The following is a 23209-nucleotide window of genomic DNA, read 5'->3' as shown; positions in this document are numbered from 1 at the left end:
AAAAGTTAAGCTGCCGGTAGAGGGGTTAATAAGAGCAACGGCCTCTCTACCGTAATCGATCGGTCGAGATCCGATGAATTTCCTGACCGGTAAGTGATCGGTAGGTAGCGTGGTCACGAAGCCAACTTCTTAAAATAACATCTCTCTCGCATTGATGTCTACATGTAACCGACGATTCATGTGTCAAATGTACATCTCATACATCCGAAAGAGGTTTAGACTGCGAAATGATGATAGCATGTGCTGTTGGGTAATCGAGTTTCAATCATTGTAAAATATCCAGAATACCGCGTATTGATCTTCTTCTTCTTTTCTGGCGTTACGTCCTCACTGGGACAGAGCCTGCTTCTCAGCTTAGTGTTCTTATGAGCACTTCCACATTTATTAACTGAGAGCTTACTATGCCAATGACCATTTTTGCATGCGTATATCGTGTGGCAGGTACGAAGATACTCTATGCCCTGGGAAGTCGAGAAAATTTCCAACCCGAAAAGATCCTCGACCGGTGGGATTCGAACCCACGACCCTCAGCTTGGTCTTGCTGAATAGCTGCTGAAAAACCGCGTATTGATAATAGATCTTTTTTGGAAGATATGTACTTCTTGATTTATCCTAATCAAAACTTATTTAAAGAAGCTTATCAGTCTATCGTAAACTGTATATAATTGGAGATAGAGACTCATTATAAAAATTTAACCAAAAACAGCTTGGAGATTTAGGGACCTCCATGTTTGAACTTATTTCCGATATAGTCCTTATAAAAAAGACATCGATTTATTTGTGTTTGTATAATTTAATTTCCTTTTCGAAGGAACATAAATTCACTTGTAAGGTTATGACAAGCAGCGCTGCACAGTTAGCCAGGGAAAGTAAGTGTCCTAGCCCCGTTCTACTACGATTCGAATGCACCGTTTGTAGCAAACGGTTTTCGAATTCCAGTAAATTGAAGGTTCGTATTCTATCCAATTCGACGAAGAACCATCCTCATTTCAACTGTTCATCCCACAGCGCCATTCTAGAACTCACCTGGTCGACAAGCCTCACGTCTGCAACATCTGCGGAATGTCGTTTGCCGAAAGTTCCAACCTAACGAAACACCATCGAAAGCATACCGGAGAGCTGCGCAATGTGGTTGGCAAACCGAATCTGTGTTCGGTGTGCGGCAAACGTTTCAAGTGGGCCACTTCCCTTTCCAAGCACATGAAACATCATACGAAGCAAAAGCTGTTCACCTGTCCATATCCCAACTGTGAAAAGTACTACGTAGAGCAGCGTTCGTTGGACATTCACATCTACTCGCACGACGGCCAGAAACCGTTCACGTGCAGCTATTGCAACAAGGGATTTACGCAGAAGTGCAACCTGGAAAAACATGAACGGGTCCATACCGGTAAGGTTGTTTAAAATGAGTAGGACGATGACCATATACTCTGACGTTTGCAATGTTTTAGGTGAAAAGCCATTCAAATGTAACGTTTGTCACAAAAGCTTTGCCCAGAGTGGGTATTTAGTGATCCACCAGCGAATCCACAGTCAGGAGAAGCCGTACAATTGCGATGAATGCGGTAAGTTGTTTTGGAGATGTACTAGACTAGACTTTAGTCGATTATCAGTTACTTTCATTTACTACTGGTATTCCACTGAATAGCTCGAATATTTATTACTATAATATCTATGGAAGTGTTCACATAGAACACTAACCTCTGAGCAAAAAAGGTTAATTTTCTTCCTTCTCATGCTACTTTTAGGGAAACAATTTGCCGCCTCCAACGCGCTAACGGTCCACTTGCGCTCGCATAGCGGTGAACGTCCTTATGGTTGCGATCTGTGTAGTAAACGATTTTCGCGCCAAGAAACGCTCACTATTCACAAAACTAGGAAACACACGAACGATGCCTCACACCCGTGTACAATATGCGCGGAAAGGTTTTCTTCCACCGAACAACTAACGGAGCACCTGAAAAGCCAGCATGGGGATCGCTGTTACCATATGTGTCCATCTTGCGGAAAGGTGTTCGCATCAATGCAAAGTCTGAAGGTATAATAATAAGTAATTTAAATTTTATAACTATAGGTATAATTGATCATGGGTTTTCGTTTTAGAATCATCAAAAACTACACCTCAAAGAAGGTGTCATATCTGAGGATCATCCGCAACCGATGATACAGTTTGTAGTCGAGCAGGAAATCGTAACCCAAACTGTAGACCTGGTCGCACTGGAAAAGACCGTTGATTCTTCAACGGTAGTGGAAAGCTAGCATAATCAGTAATTGTACCCGTCCCTTACATGCAATGCATATTGCTATGATTGTTTTTCGTTGACAGTTGCAATAATTGTTAAGTGCTTGTTCTATTACATTAAGAAGCCAGCCAAATTTTGTGTAGAAATTTCTTACAAAGCAATTAAAACCTTACGAAGTTACACAAATAAAATCTGCAAGAAATAACATGTTTGGTCACGTGGTCAAATTGCCTGTATCAGGTATCAGGCCGGCTTAAAAGAAACGTTCCCCAAGTTCTATGGGGTTTCCTCTATACATAGTACAGTTATAGAAATTGTTGATTACTAAATTCAATCGATTTTGTTAACATTTTCCGATGTAACATGACGAAGGGCGATGAGTACTTTCTACTGAATTGAAAAAAAGCGATTAAAAGCAGTCGCCCGGCCGAGTAATCAGCTAAAGAGAAAATCGATGAAGAGAAATCGATAATTGCAATTACGCCATTATGAGTCATAAGTTATGATACTAAACGTGAGAAGTAAACGAATCAAAAACTGAAAACAAATTAATCATGAAATTTGTAGCGCTCCATTAGTTCATGGTATAAGGAAGTGTTCCTTCCCATCATACAGGATAACGAGGTTATCGTGGTCTAAGGATCTAGCTGCCTTCTATAGAAGATTTTGAGGAGGTTTCTACACATAATTCAATAATTGAATGTAATTGAACATACAATCAACATTTAACATTTTATGCAACGAAAGTAATCGTAACACTATGCCCTTGGTTATGTTCTAAAGCTACTCTATTACCAGAATTTTCAAACTTCGACATATTTACTAATAGACGGTCATACTCAGGCAGCAACTGTTAAGGAAATTTCTCAAAAATAAAATTCTTCGGTGCATAATGCGCTGCTTTAAATGTAATGTATTTATTCGTTAGGTCACCCTCATGATGTCAGTGCAATAATGTCCCCCCTTCAGCCACATTCATTGTAAATAATCTGTTTTAGAAGTTTTAATCTTTACTTTTAGTCACTATCAGTTGTCTCTTACGAATAAACTAATTTGTTCGAAAGGGAGGATATCCCTTTTCCAAAAAAAAAAATCGTAGGCAAAACAAGAAATCTTCTGTGAGATAGAACTACGTGATCTATGATGTTCGTTTAGTTTAAGAAAGATAGAAATAAAGAAATGCACTTCTCTAAAGAAACGAAAAACTAATAGTACGACTGACATCCCCCACATCCGATAAAGCGTTCATGTGAATGGATGTCGTGCCAGATCGTCCGTTGCTAAAGATAGAAACCGAAAAAGCTTGTCTATCTTGATACAGAACACAATCTGATCCTCCCTCAACCTAGCTTAGCAAACAGTCCGGAAGTGGCCTTGGTTTTGTCTCCGTCGGCCGCTCTCAGTTCGCTAATGACCATCTGCCGACTGAAGCCCATCGATTCCAGCTCGACCACATCCATCTCGGTGAATCGATCCGTGGGCAGCAGCACCAGTGGGACGTCTTCCGTCGGTTGCTGAGGTGGCTGCTGTGCTGGACCTGAGGAAGTCGGTGAGTTGTTGCTGCTGTTTCCACTGCCGGTGTTGTTGTTTCCACTGCTGGTACCGCTGGTCGAGGCTAAAATTCGAAGGGAGTCAGTTAGTAATCACAATTTGAAGTGATTGTTTAGAGTTAGTTGATTTCAAGGGGATTGAACTATAATATCAGACGTAAATCAACGCACGAGTGATATTATACACTTACGGGATCGTCGCCGCTTCAGCTGCGAAATGCTTCCGGTTGGTTGGTTCACTTCATTGGAGTTTTCTGTTATTCCACGTCAATTTTGAAATTTCGGAACACGCCAAACGTTCCGAGTCAAAGGGCACATATAACGAATTTTGCAGACGATTATTTAAATATTGAGTTTCCTTTTCTAAATAACAAGTAAATTCAAATTGATGATTCTACCATGATGATATAAAAGTTTAAAAATGAACTAGCATTTTTTTTTTTAATAATAGTTTACCCCATTGTCTAACATATCTCGCCAACGCTACATCATCTTTAAACGAAGCTTATTGGTACAAGACTATTACTTAACAAACTTTAAACTACGTGATCGATCAAGGCGGAAGGATGATCCTAGTACCATACTGAAAATATTACTCTTGTAATTTGTAGCTTGTAAATTCCTGTTGTTTATTGGGTTTATGGACAAAAGGTCGAAAGACAAAATGTCAAAAGGACAAAAAGTCGAAAGGACAAAAAGTCGAAATTGATTTCAATGGTGGTAAATTTTTCCTTCTTTGAAAACAGATTTTCGACCTTTTGTCCCTTCTTTTTTATGCTTCGACCATTTGTCCTTTCGACCTTCTGTCCTTTCCACCTTTTGTCTCTCGACCTTTTGTCATAGATTCACAGACGTTTTTAATGGCAACACAAGTAGCATCATCGTGGTGGCGCTTTTATCGCTAAGTTCCCATGGCGATGTCAGTGGAGAATATGAAACATTTTACGTTGTGTGGCGGTGCTAGTGTTTTCAACGTGTTTTATTTGGAATATTTACACACGTTTTCAGAAGATTTTTGTTCTAGCATAAACATCTGTGATCTGTGGTAAAACTTATAAATAAATCAATTTCAGCATACCGCTCATATTTGTTGAGAGTCAAGCTAAAAAATATACACGAACTCATTTACTTTATAATTTTAACTCTACGATTACCCACTTGTCCCACGGTACCTTATTTATAAATTTCTTCAACTAATCTTCCACAACATTTCTTAACTCTAATCTAAAATTTTTGTTCAGGATCTCTTTGAGATTCAAACCAGACATTTATTTAAGAACACCTCTAGGAATTACTCCAGTCTAGGGATTTCTATTAGAATATTTCTAAGGACCTGTTCAAGGATTTTACTTCGGAAATTTCCATAGGTAGTTCTCAAATATTTTATTGAACATTTTTCCAAGAATTCTTCAGGCGATTGAACAGAACACTTTTCAAAAAAAATCGTAATGAACTTTTTCAAGGATTTTACAATAAGTCGGCCAGATGTGGATTTGTAGATTCCGCTTATCAAATTTTCAGTAATTACTTCAGAGATCTTTTTAATGCTTGCAAGAGCACAGGAGTTCATTTTGGACTCCTTTCAGCAAAAAATATGAAAAATCTTTGTAGGTGGATATTGATTGATAGCGTGAGAAAATTAGGGTGATCTCGATCATCTCACTATGCGAGAAAGCGATTGCTTTGGTCAATAGTACCGCCACTAATTACTAAATTCAGCAGTATTTTAGCAATCGATAGTTGCAAACCGATAACTTTTCCCGTTATGCAACTGTGAATTTCAACCATTTTGGACTATAGTTTGTTCAGGATAATAAACCTTCCATAATACTGCGTTCAATAAAATATTCAACATTCGATTGTGTTGTTCATATATGGCCCTCTGTTAGTTTTCAACTTCTATTCATGTATCTCATCGCTCGAGCGATCGCTTGCGATTCTATCCATCATATTCTTTCATTACTTTCCTTACTCCCTTCCACTTTGAGTAGTATCGCGTTCACCAAAAAAGCCAATTAAACGCTCATTAGAGAATCTGCCGTTAAAAAAAATCAGGGTAGGGTGATGTGCTAGTATCCATCGTATTAGGCATTGATCAGTGAGAACTGCAATTTTCCCAGTATTGCAGTGAATGATGCTGATACATACCAATGCCAAACAATTCATTCTCAAAACGGCTTTAGCATTGTACAATAACATTTTGATAAATCTTGATCTCTTTTTGGAAACAATGCAAAGAAAATGCATCTTACCGTATTCTCAATCCGTCGTATCGTTTCAACTCCGTCGCAATCAGTTTCCAGATTCGTCTCACAACTTACATGCTCACTGTGTGTATTGAATGGTTAAAACACAACATATCAACGCTATAATAAAATGTTTTACTAGAATATATAGATCTACGGGCATCTCCCTCCATTCCTTCAGCATGATGGAATATACTAATTTCCTTTAAAATTAATTGTTCGTCGTCAAAATTCAGCCCAAACATATGAACACAATTCCTTTTGACCGTACAATTATGGCATTTGCTCACAGTACAGCGAAAACAACCTAATCAAAGGAACCGTATTTTTACGTCGCGCGTCGCGCACACATTGATGCGCACAAGCTTTTTTTTTCTCAGTACGACGGATAGAACTTTGTTTACATTCTCAATTATACGCGGCGGTTGAGGAAATTTCGTAAAATTTGATAATTTATTGAAGTTTTACGGCGTGTGATTGGAATGGAATCCTTCAGTGCAGAAGTACGAAGGTTTTCCATAGTGAAAATAAGTGCCCGGCGAAGTAAGTCACCCACGTTGGCGGGAAGAAACTTGTGTTGGAAAGTGGTGTGGCCCAGTCGATCGCTATGCATTATTTCTCTCAAATCGTGTTCGTCCATGCGATTTCGGTGAAAAAGTGCAAAGTGGATAATTGAACTGAAGTTATTTACCGAAATACAGTAGTTTTATTGCATTTTTGGTGTATAAGTGTACAAACCATAACAGCTTCCACAAAATAACACTTGGATAATGAATCTATGTTGCAGGTAAGTTTGAATATCTGCCGTAGTGGAACATTTAAAGTTTGATATGACGAATAGTAGCGCTTACGACGAAGTAGAACAAAACCCTAATTATGTTTAAAAAAAATTCAACGTCTAGATGTGGAAACACTGATCCGAGGTATTTAGGCAAAGTTGAAGCATGGATTGGAAACTTTCCAAAATGGTCATTCAAGTTTTCATATTCTGATAACAGATGGCAACACTGCTCGATTGTTATCAAAAGAGTCAATTATGTGGGGGTGTTATGTGCAGATGCCAACACGCAGAGAAAACAATTTTAATATCAAATATATTCTGAGTCATTACAACAATATTTCTGTATTATCTGCCGGCTTATAATTGCTTTTCATTATTTTAATAACTACCATCATTTTGGTTCAACAATTTTTATTTTTGATTTTGACAGCTGGATTCAATACGGTTCAATAAAATTAATTTTTGATTTAAAAATTTATTTTTTTGAAACAACAATATTCTTGTATTGAAATAAAAAATTTATTTTTTGAAACAAAGTTTGTTCTTTTTTGATTCTGTAATACATTTATTTGAAATAATAAAACCTGTTTATTGATGCCAGCCCCCTTCCCCTACCATCCTACTATTATGCTCTTGTGACATGAAGACAATCGACTGTGGTGTGGAAAATCAATTAATTTATTTCAATTTCCATCAGTTAAAATTCACAATGATGAACAAATCTAAAAATGGTCATAGGTATGTACCTGCGCCGCTTCCTAGTATCCAATAATTAAATGAAATTGTTCCGCACCGCAAACGACGAGATGGACTCATCAGCTCAATTTCCTTCGGCTGATATAGTTTCAGTGTTTCATGTAGGAGTTAACTGCAATAATAAAAATGACTAATTTAATTCAACACTATAGAAAATATTAGTCATAACTTACCAAAAAAACACTTCTATCATGAATTCCGATGTTTCGAAATTCAATAGTTAGTCGATTTATTACACTACTGCATTGTAATTTCTCCGCGTTGGTCTTTTTCACTTTTACAAAAGATCGTAAAACAAAATGGCAGATCAGATCTTTTTTTACCAGTATCAACAATCAAACGCACTGAAACAACAAATCCTCAATTTAAAATGAAGTATTTTTGTCGTTGTTTCAAAAATAAATATGATTTGAAATGCTGTCAGAAAACTCAATAATATTTCTGTTTCGTTTCAATGAAAATCATTGCTGCTTCAACGCAATTCGTTTAGTTGCAACAAATTAAAAGTGTTCATCAAAAATAACAAGAACAATTATTGTTTTAAACAGCTGGTAATTCTCTGCGTGAATAAGTTGTAAAGATAACGATACCGAATGTTCTCCAAAGTGGAAGGTAAGGCCGAAGCACAAATGTTAATATGGCTGGCAAAACTGTTTGAAAAGAATTAAGAAAGGAAAGCTGGGAACACTGCTCAAGTGAAATCATTCAAATCAATTGGGCTTATTCTACGACTGGCGTGAGGTGACAATTGTCGGTGTCGTATAGCGAGGTGACAATTCTCGACTCGAGTGAAGTGACTCGCCGTGCAAATCAAATGGAGAGTCACTTCACTCGAGTCGAGAATTGTCACCTCTCTATACGACACCGACAATTGTCACCTCACCCCAGTCGTAGAATAAGCCCAAATATATCAATTTTCTGCACGTTATTCAAGTCGAATCTTGGCCTAAGTTTAAGTATTTATTCTGTGTTACTCATTGCATTCACAAAACCGAAACACAATCATTTGCTTTACGCTGGCAACACTGATAAAATGGTTCGAATTAGTCTAATACAGTCTGGTCTCCTATGAGACACATGGATGAGGGGCGTTATAGGAGACCCAGGGATTATGGGATTTCAATTTGTGGAGATTTTTGAACATGTCGTATGCATTATAGATAGATTGCACTGTACTGTCTTCGGAGAAGTTTTAGTACTCAGTACGATCTACCTTTAGGAATTGGTAATAATTCTTTTAGTTGAGAACTTGGCCGGTAGGGGCGCTTTTTCGAACATGCTTTATGTGAACCTTGAGGGATGCAAATGTAACCTTTGGAACATATGATATCTCTAGATCCTGATGATTTGAAAGGTTGGTGTCATGGGAAGAGTTGTTCAATAACTATAGGGCTAACATGCGGTGGTAATTGAGCTACGAAATTCCGCCACCAGGCAGTGCTAGTGTGCAGAAAACTTTTGTTTTGCGGATATCTCAGCATGCTGATCACTTGGAAAGATGACGTCTTCGGCGAAGTTGTTCAGTACCTCAAAGGGCTTCAAGCCAAGAGGTTCGAGATTTTGCCATCAGAAGGCGCTAGTGAGCATGGAATTTCTGTTTTGCGGATATCTTAGGATCCTGACAACTTAGAAGTATGGCATCTGCGGCGAAGTTGACTAGTAGCTGAAGGAAACAACCCATGACAAATAGAACAAAGCGAATATACAATAAGGCACTATAGCTCTAAACGTCATTTTTACAAAGTTGAGACCACAATTTTCGGACGTAATCCTGAGAACAGTTGTTGCAAAATTTTATGCAAGATTATTGCAAAGTGAGGGCTAGAATTCATAATCAATCCTGAGCAAGATTCATAGCAGCTATTTTTGCCATTTTAGTAACTTTTTCCACTGACTGAATATTTAAAGATTTTACGAAAAGTTGGTACTTGGACACCAAAATAACTTTGGCCCGCCACTTAGTACTATTTCCGAGATTTGACCCGTAACAATAAAAGGTTGGGCAGATCTGCTTTAGAGATTTTCTATTGGAGACATAGTGCTTTTGGAGACTAGTATCCAAACAGTGACCAAGACTCTGAAAAAAAACCTACTACCAGATCTATTATTATGCTTCAAACAACTACTCCTTCGTGGTCAATCAGAACAATAATACTGTTATTTACATTTATCTATCTAGCATTTGATTGACGTTACTGCTAGTTTTAGATTGATAAGATCACAAATTCAATAGCTCATGCATTATAATTCCATTCATGATATGTGTCTACTAGCAATTTAAAAACTCAATTCCGAATAAATGAACCCCAGAGACTAACCTTGATCCTGTTGGCTCTTGACGACCGCCTCTTTCAGTGCCATCTCCTCGGCGATTCGTGCCGATTCCGCTAGAGCTTTCTGTTCCTCTTCGGGGCTTCCGGTCAATCGGGCGCACTCTGGCAGTTCTCCCTCCGCTAAAAATCGTGTCTCGGTGCCGGTCGTTCCAATTTTCAGAATGTTATGTTTGAGATCGATGTTGCACTGGAATGAGATGATTTCGTTTTTATAAACTATGCTATTGAGCTTCACATTGCAACGTTACCTGATGTCTTTTCAGCATGTCCAGTCCCAAAAGCATGTCCATTGGTTGTTCCTCCAGCACCGAGAAACTTGAGGTAAGAAAATCATTCTCAATCTGAATCTGCACCATGTGAATACGGCCGATGATTTTCTGCACGCCGACACCTTTGGCAATACCGGCCCATCTGGTGTCCACCAGGCGCATAATGTTACACCGTTCGGCTGCAGCAGCGCTCATAATAGTGGCCTGGGCTCCCGAGTCAATGAATGCCTTCACCGGATGTCCATTGACGCGGCAGTTGATGTACAGCATTACAACCGTACCGAACGTTTCCGGGTTGTACTCCATCGCCGCTTCCATGTTAGCTTCGATGTTCTTCTGCTTTATCTCCTCGGCAATCAAACGTTGAGCTTCCGCGTCGAATGGGCTCGCTTGTAGGATTCTCAACCGCTGTTGTTGCTTCTCCATGCGTTCCTGAATTTGCTTCCGCAAAACCGTTGCAAAGGTTTCCAGATTTCCTGAGAGCAAAGCTTCCGCCAAGCGGGGATTGTTCTGCTTAAGTAACGCCAGCTGATCTGGATTGGAAAGGAACATTTCCCGCACCACGGCTGGGTCATCTTCCGGGGCAACCGTAGGCGAGGGCCGATTATTGTTCAAAAGCCCGGAATTTCCACTGCCACTGCTGGTGCTGGTACTGTTGGTAGCAACTGCCGATGGAATTTGAATCGAACTGAAGTCCAAACTAGCCAATCGAGATGGTTCTGTGGGTGAAATGTAGGTACATGAATGGATTAATTCGTGTTTAAAAGTAGAAACTTTAGAGACCTGATGCCTGAACAAAGAGACCAAACAATAATCGGTAAGAGACCAAACAGGAACCAGGAAAACTACTTGTCTTTACGACAATAATTACTGTTCATTTTACCGTATGTATTTTTCTAGAAATTTTATCAGAAACGGAGTCAGATATTTTACCAAAGTTGCTATCAGGCATTACTTCGGAGATTTCTTCTGAGGTTCATTTGATACTTTCAGTGATTTAACCTGGAATATTTCTAAGGATAACCATAGACATTACTCCGAAGCTTCTCTCGCAAATCTTTTCAAAAAGTCCTGCAGGAATTCATCCAGCGATTCTTCTACCGATTTCGATAAGATTGCGTCCAAGATTTCCGGTTAGAATATTTTCAAAACTTTAAGCAGTTATGTCTCCAAAGATGTCTTGTTCTGTTCGTCTGTTCTTCTTTTCTAAGGATTTCCTCTAGAATTGTTGTTAAGGAATTTCTCTGAGGATGTTATCTATACTCCTAAAACAATAGTTCTTAGGGTGCCGATAGCAATGATCGTGAATGTACTAGTAGATTGGACAAAGGAATAAAATGTATATTTTCGATAAAAATAACATGTGCTATTTTTTGTACGTAATAATGCCTCTAGGTTTAGCGATTAGGTAAATTTCAGCTTTTTATCTAATCAAAAAATCATATAAATAATTAGGTTTTCGTCATCGTTGTTTTCCACTAGTGGATCAACTGATGGAAGCATTCATTCATTCATTTATTTGTATTACACTGTAATTACAATAAAACCGCGTCAATAACTTTACGCCGTACAACTTGGGTCGCAGCTGCCTCCCTCCATCCTCGGATGTAGCCCACACTCGCCAGATCATGCAGCACCTGATCAGCCCATCGTTCGCGCTGTGCTCATTGCCTTTTAGTACCTGCCGGATCAGGGGCAAATATGATGTGCAGTAGGGTGCGGCTTATTTTTCAAAAGTTCTCAAAACCAAAAATTCGTATGCTCTACTGAATTCTAATCACATTAAAAGAGAAACCTCAAAATCTGAGCCAAAAATATTGAAATTTAGAGGTGGCGCAAGCGTCTTGAAGGTAAATTTTCAGGTTATGAAAAATGACCTTCAGTGAAGTAAACATAACTTTGTTATTTTCCAACCAATTTTGAAACTTTTAGCATCAATACCTTCAAAATTAAGTTTATGAAAACTCTATAGAACATCAAATTTGTCTAAAATCAAAAATAGTTTTAGTTATAAGTAATTTATTCAAAAAATTTCCTCATTTTTCTAAAAATTTCAACTTTGTTTGACCATAACTTCATGATTACTCAACCGATTCTAAATCTTTTTATATGATTTTGAAGCTAATTCAATTGGTTTCAAACCTTTCATACATCACATTTCACTAAAAAAATGTCTTGACCAAGTTTTTCAGCAAAAACTGAACAAAAACATGATTTTTTAACGAAAAATGCCAGTTTTTTTAATTATTTGCCAGTTAAATATTATCTCTAAAGCTGAAACTGGTTTTTCTCATTTGTTTAACCTTTGTGAGTGACTTTGCAACAATTTTGAAATAATTCTGCAACAAAAATATTTTTGCGTATGTAAAAATATATATGCACTATTCAACTCGTAATTAAGGCAAGATGCTTTATAAATTTAAGTTTAATAGAAAAAATGCAATTTCCGGCGAAAAATTTTAAATAATCAATAAAAATTTGATTTTTTCATTGAAAAATCTTGTTTTTGGGTAATTTTTGTTGAATTATTAAGGTGATTATAGAACGAAGCCACACATCAAATTTTCAAGAGCACAAGACTTGAGAACCAAACAGCGCTCCGCGTTGAAAATTTATCCCATTGGTCACCACCAGCAAGCAAGCAATTTGATTAGGGTTCAACGCGAACTGTTGTCAGATTCTCTAGTCTTGTGCACTTGAAAATTCAAAGTTTGGCTTCGTTTTATAATCACCTTAAGTCAAAACCATTTTTTAGAAAAAAGTGTTGTATGAACAATTTAAAAACAAATAAATTTTCTTCAAAAACATGAAGAAAGATTCAGAATCGATTGAGTAATTATGAAGTTAAGGTCAAACAAAAATGATTTTTTTAGTAAAATGAGGAAAATTTTGGATAAAAGTATTTTTAACTAAGACTAGTTTTGATTTTAGATAAATTCGATGTTCTACAAAGTTTTTACAAATTTAATTATAAAGCTATTTATGCTAAAAGTTTCAAGATCGATTGAAAAATTACAAAGTTATGTTTATTTCACTGAAGGTCATTTTTCATAACTTGAAAATTCACCTTCAAGACGCTTGCGCCACCTCTAAATGTTAATATTTTTGGCTCATATTTTGAGGTTTCTCTTTTAATGTGATGAGAATTCAGTAGAGCATACGAATTTTTGGTTTTGAGAACTTTTGAAAAATAAGCCGCACCCTAATGTGCAGGGTTGTTGTTCGGCATCCTTACAACGTGCCCAGCCCAACGCATTCTTCCAGCTTTTGCTACCATCAGGATGCTAAGTACGCCGTATAGTACAAGGAGCTCACGAACCATCTTCGCCGCCACACACCACCAAAGATCGTTCAAAGCACCCGACGTTCTAAGACTCCGAGTGTTTGCAGGTCCTCCTCGAGCATCGTCCACGTTTCATGCCCGTAGATGCCCACCGGTTTAAGGCCGCACGGGACGTCATCATAATCACCCTATCCATTTCAAGAAGCAAATCCCAAGAACCACTGCATATATCGTTCAGCATGCACCTTGCTTTTTCTACGAGCGTCCGATTCATACGCTCGGCAACTCCGTTCTGCTGAGGCGTGTACGGACAAGTTTTTTGATGTATTATACCGTCTCTTCCCATGCACGCTTCCATCGCCGAGTTGACATATTCTGAGCCATTGTCCGACCTCAAGACTTTCAAGTTTCTTCCAGTCTGCCGCTCTGCCATGGATTTGAAGTTCATAAACACATCCTTAACGCTGCTCTTCGACATCAAGAAGTAGACAAACACCTTGCGACTGACGTCGTCAACGAATGTTAGAAAATAACGACTACCACCAAACGAGGGCTCTTCTATTGGTCCACAAAGATCGGTGTGTACCAAATCCAGCAATCCTTCTGCTCTCGTTGTGCTTGAATGGAAAGGATCTCGAGCTTGTTTTCCTGTAGCACAGGTCACACAATCAAATGTCTTCTCCGTCCGCAGTTCAATTCCATCTGCCATGGTTTCGAGTTTCTTCATGCTCTGTTGATTCAGGTGTCCTAGCCTCCTGTACCAGACTTTCGTTTCCGTTGTCATCAGCGATGTTTCCGGTTTCTTGCAGTTGAGCCGGTACAAACCATTCATCTCGGTCCCAGAAGCAATCACATCTCCATCTTCATCACAGACTTTACAAGAATCGGAAGTGAACGTCACCGTCAAACCCTTCCGACAGATTTTGCTGACTGAAAGAAGGTTTGTTGCCAAATCTGGGACGTGTAGAACCTCCTGTACTTCGATGGGTCCTTCTTGAAGTTCAAGGTTCACCACTTCTTTCGCTGAGGACATCATACACTGGTTATTCGCCGTCTCGATGGGGTGCGCAAAGACTTCTTGCTTCGTGAAATTATCTTCGCTTTTCGTCATATGGGAGCTAGCTGCAGAGTCGAATTACCATTCTTCTGCGCTGCCCTTGCCAACAGCCATCATCGCGCACAAAGCCTTGCTCTTCGGTTTTGAATTCTGACCTTGCTTCTGCCGCTGAGGACACTCCGCTGCGAAATGTCCAAGCTTGTTACAAGTGAAACAGGTTTTATCCTTCCTTTCCACCGCGCCCTTGGGTCTTCTGGACTTGTGAGGGTTGTGCTTCGTATAAAGTGCGCCTTCTCTTCCGGAAGATGTAATAGGCCACTTGACGTCTTGAAGGATTTTAGCCTTGACCATATCAGCTGTCAACGCCAAGCCGGACGCTTGCAATCCCATTACCATCGGATGATAGTATTCTGGAAGTCCTTTCAACAATAACGAAACCAGCCACTGCTCATTCACTTCGAACCCGATCTCGCTAAGATCGTGAGCCGTGGACACCAAGTTATCGACATAGTCTTCCACGGTACTGTAGTTCTCCAGCTTCACCGACGTCAAGCGGTCCAGCAATCCAAATCTTCGAATCAGCCCGTCGTCTTGAAATGCCTTCCGGAGTTTCTCCCATGCGTCCTTAGCACTGGTCGCGGTTTGGACATGACTGTAGTTATTCTTCTCCAGCGTTAAGCAAATTGTTGCCAGCGCTCGCTCACTAGCTTCCGGATCAACTTCCTCGCCATCCGCCGGTTGAACAGCTCTCCACGTCCCTTCTCTTATCAGTGTCATCTTCATTGAGAACGCCCATGATGAGTAGTTCTGACGACCCTTCAGTTTTTCAATCGCTGGAAGGCTCACTGCATTCCCGTAGGCACGAACTACACCACCGGCTCGCACGCCGTCTCCAGATCCGGCCGCAACACCGCCTCTAGTCGTATTCGTCCTACTGCTTGAATTCTGCTGCTGGTCTACATCCCTCGGAATCATGACGCTTCTTCAACGATCAAACTAATCTTGAGAACAGGGACAAACTTTACTTCAAGCTACGGCCACGTTCTGGGCCCATAACCACTTGAGAGTTAATGAAAGAACGTCTGGTTTGGTGTAAGCTTGAAGGTGGAATGAAAATTTATTATAACTGCTTATACCTGCTAAACAATCAGGTTGCTAGGGTTGACTATAGTAACTCCGGGAATAGTGAACTACTTAGATAACTTCGTTATCTCAACACAATGTTCTTTAAAATTTAATCTTTCTGCGTGTTTTTAAACACTAATTGCTTTCCAGTTAAGTGAACAAAATAATTAAATTACATGATTCTATGAGATAATTTCACAATCTAAAATAGGGTGCTCATATCATCTTATCGATAAAAAATCGACACGAAAAATTACAAATTTTGAAAAATCATTCATTCATTCGTAAACTTTATAGGACAACGGAAATCGTGCGGATCTAAACATTGTTGGAAATAGTACAAAGAACTGATAATTCTATAATATTTTCTGCACTTCTATCGAATTTCCTTAAGGTCTCCAAACTGCCCCACATTCCCCTATACGAAATTTACAAGTATCAATGCCACGTTAATGAAAAGACCATAACAAATGTTTATCTTTGTTTCATGTGATGGTCATAAAAATATAAGAAATAAAACTAAACGGCTCATACAAAAATTTACTTTTTTTCATACAAAAAGTATTATGGAGGGTGGAGGGGGTTGTAAATTTTCTATTTCAACGTTACGTAATGAATGAATTCTGCCTTACATTGAAATTAATGTTAATTTTATTGCTTCGCGAGTGCGCGGAATTAGGCGTTCTTCTGCGCGGAATATGGAAAACCGTTTCAAAAGTGCGCGGAATTAGGCAATTTCTACAAGTGAACTATTTCAAAATAATCTCAATTATAAATTATGAATACAGTCTAGTTTATGTTTTTCCCATAATCTAAATTGGATTTGCTAGCGATCTACTCATAAAGCTTTTTTATTGATGCAATACCTTTTTTTAGTTAACATTTTTTTTTTGTTTTTGTTTTTTTTTTGTATGGTATTCAGTTGGAGCTGCCTGACAGCTTAACTTGTCAAGGCTGAACCCTCGGTCTGGCTTTTGCCAAGTTTCCCCTCTACCAGGACCAATACTCAGACGGACTAGGCAATGGCGCCCACATGAACACTGTTTTTTTATTAGTATTGTGACGTGGTAGTTTTTGAAAAGTGCCCATATTCCCTTGCTTCTGAGAAAAGGAAGCATTGTGAAAATCAGCAGCTCCATCAGAATTTGTTTGAAATAGTTGTGTAGCAGTGTCATTACTAATACTGTCTAGTCGAAATGGTTTTGAATAATTTGTCATTCAAGTGCTATTCTGATTACTCCTGTCTTTTACGTAAGATTAGAGTCTTAAATGTCAATTGTCGTAAAATTTTAACAAAATTAGGCTGTTTGTTAAAAGTGTTTATTGGCCATTACGTTCATATATCCTTAAAGAAAAAAGTCGCTTTCCTTGTCTGTTCAACAATTTTTCGAAACTAGCAAGTGTACCCTAATGGTCGATCTCAGCGTCTTACTTTCCTTACTTATTCATTTTATAGTGAATATTGAAAAGTAAAGTTACCTTAGGCTTCTATTACAGTCTCCTACATGATTCACTTTTCGGTGGCAAATGCAATGCTTCACAACGCCTACTTTCTACTTGTAAATTTTGCGAAAATGAAGCTGGAATTAGATTATTTATACCGCTGTTACAAAAGAGGTATTTCTTATTATGGCAATGTAAAAACCATATTAAAATAAGATTGTCGCCACTTATTTCTACTCAGTGAATCTACTAGTCATTTTCCTAAGAGTTCCTATGTATTCCCTACGTCGTATATGATAACGATGTATCTAACTAGCTAATAGTAAGAGTGGCTACGGATCATTCTGGTTAGCAAAAGGCAAACTGAACGTCACCAATAGTATTAATGTCCACTTCGATTAGATTAATTATTTGAAATGGGCATCAATTCTATCAATGACGCAGAATGTCCGTTGGATCACATCCGAGATATTATTGCGTCTATGCCATATGAATTATGACGCGGCTTTAAGCAAAAAGTGCCAAAATGTGATACCACCACTACAGGTTACGCCTTTGGTTTCCATCATATGGGCTAATGGATTATGCCCTCCCATCGCGGCAAGGTCGCATAACCAAGGGGAGGGACCTTTTTTTAGTTAACAATTTGAATCGTTTTATTCCTTAACTGCGCTGAATTACGGCACTTTACGGTACGTGATTTTTCACGTACCAATGACGTTTGGATTATTTTGAGTGTATGAATTCTATTCATCTATGAAGCTATCCAATCAAGGATTGTTGCAGAATTACGTAATAGGTTTCACTAGCGATGCTTTCCTCGAATACCCTTAGAACGACTTCTGCGAACTGATAGGATATTTTTTTAATGATTTCCAAAAACTTCTCATAGATTTCTGAGAAAAATTTCACTACAGGTCGGACTCGGTTATCCAGAGAATCGATTTTTATTTCCACTCCGGATAATCGAATCACTAAAAGAAAAATTAACATCTGCGATAAAAGAACCTATATATTATCTTTTTTTGTTGTTTTATTTTTATGATGATATCTTGAGAAGAAAACGAAATTTGAGTAGCATTCAAAACCCCCTTCTTACCTACGTCCAAAACTGTTAAACCATTCATACTAAATACAGCAATACTAATTTATCTAAAATTTATGCATGAAACTGAACAACAAGAACATCAAAAAAACATACTCAATTGAGTCTAAAATTCCGGATAATCGAATCCAGGATAATAGAGTCCAAGTAGTATTATGTATTCTAGTAGAGATTTTTTCTAAGGCTTCTTCAAATTGTTTAGGGAGTCCTGCGAAAATTCCCTTTAGTTTCCAAGTGCAACATACAAATATAATCTACTTCATTCTCAGATTAGTGTTCTAAGAATACTTCCACACTTTACCACAAGGCTCACGAAGTTCTACTTGCTCTCAGTTAATAACTGTGGAAGTGCTCATTGAACATTAAGCTGAGAAGCAGGCAGCCAGTAATGGCGTAATGCCAAAGAAGAAGAAGAAGAAGTAGAAGAGACCCAAGGGAGCGGAATTCTGCGGTAGTAATATAAAGAGACCGTACCCAGCCCTGAATTCATTGGAGGTTGAATTCAGTGCCCGAAATGTTCACAACTATATTTAGCAATTCAACGTTGGTTTTGAAAATTCCATTCCAGTTTTGCATTGTCGATCTGAGCTTAGCAGTCCGTATGTACCAGATACTACCCGCCCTCGCAAAAAATGCGCGTGATTAATGCACATTTCGCACTCAGAAATAAACACTACGCAACGAAAATGTATAGAACTGCAATACGGCGAATAGGTATAGGTAAAAAGGGTAACGACCTCCCGATCGTATTTGCGCTTCAATTTGACCTACCTGCCGTTGGTTGTCTGACACGGGCCGCCTGGGAAGCCTGCTGGGCAGCTTGCATGATGTGCTGCAGCATCACCACGTCCCCATCCTTGATGCCCAACTGGGTCAGCGTCTTCTTGTCGTCTAGCAGGGGTTGTCCGTTGAAGGAAATGACGATCTCCGAGGCCGGAAAGCCACTCTCAATTTCGCACAGCGCCTTGAAGTTCTCCAGTTCCATGTCGTCGGAAACCTCCAGCGGAAAGGTGTAATCCGCCGGTGTCGTTACGGTGACTCGCATTGTTCCTGCACCTGAAGCCGTCTCAAAGCCAAGCAATTTTGCCCGCAAGGATCACAATCAGCTCAGTCGCCAAAGGACGCTTCGAGAGTACTTGCGTAGGGAATCTGTAAATAAGCATCAGAATGAATAGACTCAATCTTGGTTGCACGTAAGCAAAATATCCCACAAAATGATCGCGGCGAAACTCTGCTCAGGGCTGGTAGCGACTAAGTTTCTTGAAAATATGAAATTTAAAGACCTCTTGTCTAAAAAAAGACAGGAGAAGTTTGGTTCTTCATAGCATATTCAACCAAAAATTTCTTCAGAGATGCCTCCAGGAATTAGTTAAGATTTAATACAAAATTACTGCTATACATTTTTCATGACTTTCTTTAGAAATTCATTAGAAATTCGTTTAGGTATTTACCTAAAAAAATCAAATAGGAAGCCGGATCCTATTCTTGGCACTTTTGATTCTCTCCGGCATTTATTTTATTTTATTATTTTTGTTTTTTGAAGGCGGCATCCACAAATTACGTAACGCTCTAGGGGGAGGGGGGAGTAGGCTCAAGCGTTACGGCTCATACAAAATAAAACATTTTTTTCATACAAAAAGCGTTACGGAGGGGGGAGGGGGTAACAAAATTCCTATTTTGACGTTACGTAATAAATGGACGCTGCCAAAGCACTGAGCTCATATTTAGCCACAATATATACGTCGTATTAAAGTGCTTCTTATTGCAAAGTTTCAGACAATTCAGCCGAGAAAAACCCTCCATGCCAAAGTGAATCATGGAAGTGTCCAAGTAGCTCTGGACCCTATTTCTCCGAAAATAACATCTTCAAAAATTCAACCAGAAACTTCTCCAGAGATGTCTTCAATTATTTCTTAGGATTCCAAACAAAATTACTGCTAGGCATTTTTGGGGCCGTCCATAAATGACGTAGCATTTTTTCACTGATTTTTTACACCCCCCTCCCCCCTCGTAGCATTTCGTCACAAATGCTGATACTCCTCCTTTGAAAATACGTAGCATGTAAAGCACCCCCCCCCCCTCCTATCATTTTTTTACTTGTTTTCCGATTTGCTAAAACAAAAAAAAAAGGATTTAAGAAGGGGTACAATATATATATATTTTTTATATATTGAACAGAAATTTCGTTATTTCAGAGGACTGTGTTTTTTTCAATTATTCGTTTTTAATCCTCTAATACCCAAATTTTTGTTTTCGATCTAAATATTATTTTTCGTTATCTAAAATCATTCTAAACACGGTTTGGGCAATGATTTATTTTTCTTCGCAAATTTATGAATTTTGGTTTTTGATTTTTATTATTTTTATTTTTGAACATCCCTATCCTTTTCAATTTTTTCTTGAAGCCTCTTCTGGTTACTGATTTTTGACAATAATAAAAATTTGAGTTTTTACTATACTTTTGAAAATATGAATTTTTCATTTTTTTTCTGGAACATTTTTTATTTTCCGTGTAACTAACGGAAAAACAGATTTGAAATCATTTCAATACCATCAGGCTCTTCTTCTGTGATAGGTTGATCGTAGAAAAATATAAAAGGTACGATTTTTTATAATACACGTTAAATGAATCCCAGGCATTTGTAGGTTACATAAGAATACACTTTTTCAAACAATTTTCAATAATACAAAAAAGTTTCAAAAATCATAAAAAACTTTTCTTATATGCGTGTTATGAGTCAAGGTTTAAGCCAAAAATAAAATCATTTTAATTTCCGAGCTACGAAAAAATACACAAAATTCCAAAGTGTACCCCGTCTAAAGGCGGGGTTGGGTATTAGAGGGTTAAGAAATAGATTTCGTCATAATTATCCAAATTCAAATCCATTAAGCAATCAGTGGTCAGATATAGAAAAAAAAATACGCTTGTTATATTTGGAATGTTGAGAACATCTTAGCGATTATTTCAAATTATTCATCTTTTTTAATATTTCAGCCAAACTTCATTACCGTTTCCCATACTGAAATAATCTTACACAACCTATATTGATACAATTAAATAATACAAATAACCTTTCTTAAAATTACCGAGTTATTAAGAAAATTGATTGATAGGGCAATTTCAATAACACTCAAATCTGTTGTCCTCATTAATATTCAGGCTACTCCATCAAGAGCATTGATATATCAAACCAGAACGATTAGTTGATGGTCTCCTGTTTTAATCGAATATTTGCCAAAAAAAAAACATTTTGTTTTCTTTTGGAGAAATAAAGCTCCATTAGAAAATATGCATAAAACTAAAACGGTTTATTTCATGTTATATCAACAAATGGGAAAACAATGCTTTCCATGTCGTTCAAGCATTGATTTTTAATTATATACTATTCACATAATTATTAGAAGCTTTAAAATATCTGTTTATTGCATTTATCAAGAAAATATAGAATATCTTAGAATCCTTTCAATCTTTTCATATGAATGTCTTGAGGCTGAATCATCATTTTATAACCCAAGTTTATAAGTCAAATAAAAAAAGTGTCACAAAAATATAATTGTTTGTCATTTTTTTCAGCGACTTGATTTTAAATGCTACGTCCACTAGCTAGGACCCCTCCCTCCCCCTCGTCACACATCGTCACAAGTTCGTGAAGACCCTCCTCCCCCCTAAAAAGCTACGTCATTTATGGACGACCCCTTTTATGATTTTCTTTAGGAATTTCATTAGAAATTAGTTCAGGTATTTGTCCAAAGATGCAGATGTTGATTCGAAGATTTCTTCAGGAGTTCGTTAAGTGATTAACTTCCATGTAATTTATCCAAAATTCCATTAAGACATCCTCCAAGACTCCCTTTTAGAACATCTTCAAAAATTCAACCAGAAACTTCTCCAAAGATGCCTTTGGATTTTTATAGGATTTTCTACAGAATCACTGCTATGCATATTTCATAAGTTTTACTAGAAATACCATTAGAAAATAGTTCAGTTATTCGTCCAAAAAATTCAGAAATCGCTTCAAAGATTTCTACAGGAGTTCATTTAGTGAACAATTCCCAAGGAATTCATCAAGATTTCCTTAAGACATCTTCCAAAACTCCCGTATAGAACATCTCCAAAAGTTCAACCGAAATCCTCTCCAGAGATGCCTATAGGTATTTCTTAGGATTCCCTACAAAATTACTGCTATGCATTGTTAATGATTTTCTCGAGAAAATGCATTAGAAATTAGATCAGTTAGGTATTTGTTCAAAAATTCAGATGTTACTTCGAAGATTTCTCAAGGAGTCAATTTAGTGATTAATTTCCAAAGAATTCATCCAAGATTTCCTTAGGACATTCTCGAGACTACCTTTTAGAGCACCTTTAATAAATCAACCAGAAACTTCTCCAAAGATGCCTCCATCGATTTCTTAGGATTCCTTTCATAGATGACATGGTGATTTTTTTTTGTAAATTCATTAAGAACTGCAGGAGTAGTCCCTGGATGAAATTCTTGGCAAAATGTTAGAAAAAATCTAGAGGAAGTTGGGATGAATCAAAGGTCAAATTTCTTAGGAAATTCATGGAAAAATCCCTAATAAAAAGAGACCTGCTACCAACCCTGTCTTCTGTATACGAAAACAAAGAATATTTTTCGTTTGTGATGACGAATTTTTTAATCCGCAGCAGCACAGCCAGAGAGGACATTCGCCTTTCATTCCTTTCCCTTTTCCCGCGCTGCACTCCCGTCCGGAACCGTCTACCGCTGTCACTTTTTCTTCTACTTACTTTCGGATGCTTGTTTTCCAACTGGCCAAATTGGGAATGTTGTTTTTCTCCGTCGGAACAGTGGCAAATCGGTATCTTGGTTCGTTTCGCTAAAACCGCACAATAGCTTTGCAATTATTCGAACCTCTAAATGCCAATTTATTCAGGAAAATGGTCTTTTTGGCGACCGAAATGCAAATTATACGATGTCACCGTTAGCTTACCAGACACTTCACTAAAGAGCAGAGCAGAGCAATGACGGTCGGAGACG

At 38.0% G+C, this 23209-nt stretch overlaps 2 protein-coding genes and 1 long non-coding RNA gene across 4 annotated transcripts in view; 1 reads left to right on the top strand and 2 right to left on the bottom strand.

Annotated features, from left to right (window-relative positions):
• LOC5576706 (zinc finger protein 2) overlaps positions 1-3359 on the top strand; it is a 16362-nt gene extending 13003 nt beyond the window's left edge. The window contains exons 4-8 of the mRNA XM_001656162.2: positions 812-949; positions 1009-1390; positions 1452-1565; positions 1749-2038; positions 2104-3359. Coding sequence (XP_001656212.2) covers positions 812-949; positions 1009-1390; positions 1452-1565; positions 1749-2038; positions 2104-2259 — 1080 coding nt within the window. The 3' untranslated portion in view covers positions 2260-3359. The remainder of the gene's footprint in view (positions 1-811; positions 950-1008; positions 1391-1451; positions 1566-1748; positions 2039-2103) is intronic.
• LOC23687567 (protein DDI1 homolog 2) lies at positions 3145-23209 on the bottom strand. Of its 2 annotated transcripts, XM_021853273.1 has the most exons (6): positions 22960-23209; positions 18963-19340; positions 10158-10897; positions 9895-10096; positions 3985-4047; positions 3145-3858 (listed from the first exon to the last, which is right to left on the bottom strand). In XM_021853273.1, exons 2-6 carry the CDS (start codon positions 19234-19236, stop codon positions 3584-3586), a joined length of 1554 nt encoding a protein of 517 aa, XP_021708965.1. In that variant the 5' UTR covers positions 19237-19340; positions 22960-23209; the 3' UTR covers positions 3145-3583. The 2 variants fall into 2 exon arrangements, with proteins under 2 accessions (XP_021708965.1, XP_021708966.1); XM_021853274.1 differs by lacking the exon at positions 3985-4047 and having other exon boundaries at positions 22960-23208.
• On the bottom strand, positions 7483-8345 carry LOC110679176. Its single transcript, XR_002502281.1, has 2 exons — positions 7750-8345; positions 7483-7688 (listed from the first exon to the last, which is right to left on the bottom strand). It is a non-coding gene; the product is annotated as an uncharacterized LOC110679176 (long non-coding RNA).

This window comes from Aedes aegypti, chromosome 3 (assembly GCF_002204515.2).
Source record: "Aedes aegypti strain LVP_AGWG chromosome 3, AaegL5.0 Primary Assembly, whole genome shotgun sequence".
NCBI classification, from domain to species: Eukaryota; Metazoa; Arthropoda; class Insecta; order Diptera; family Culicidae; genus Aedes; species Aedes aegypti.
This window is presented reverse-complemented; position numbering and strand designations above follow the sequence as displayed.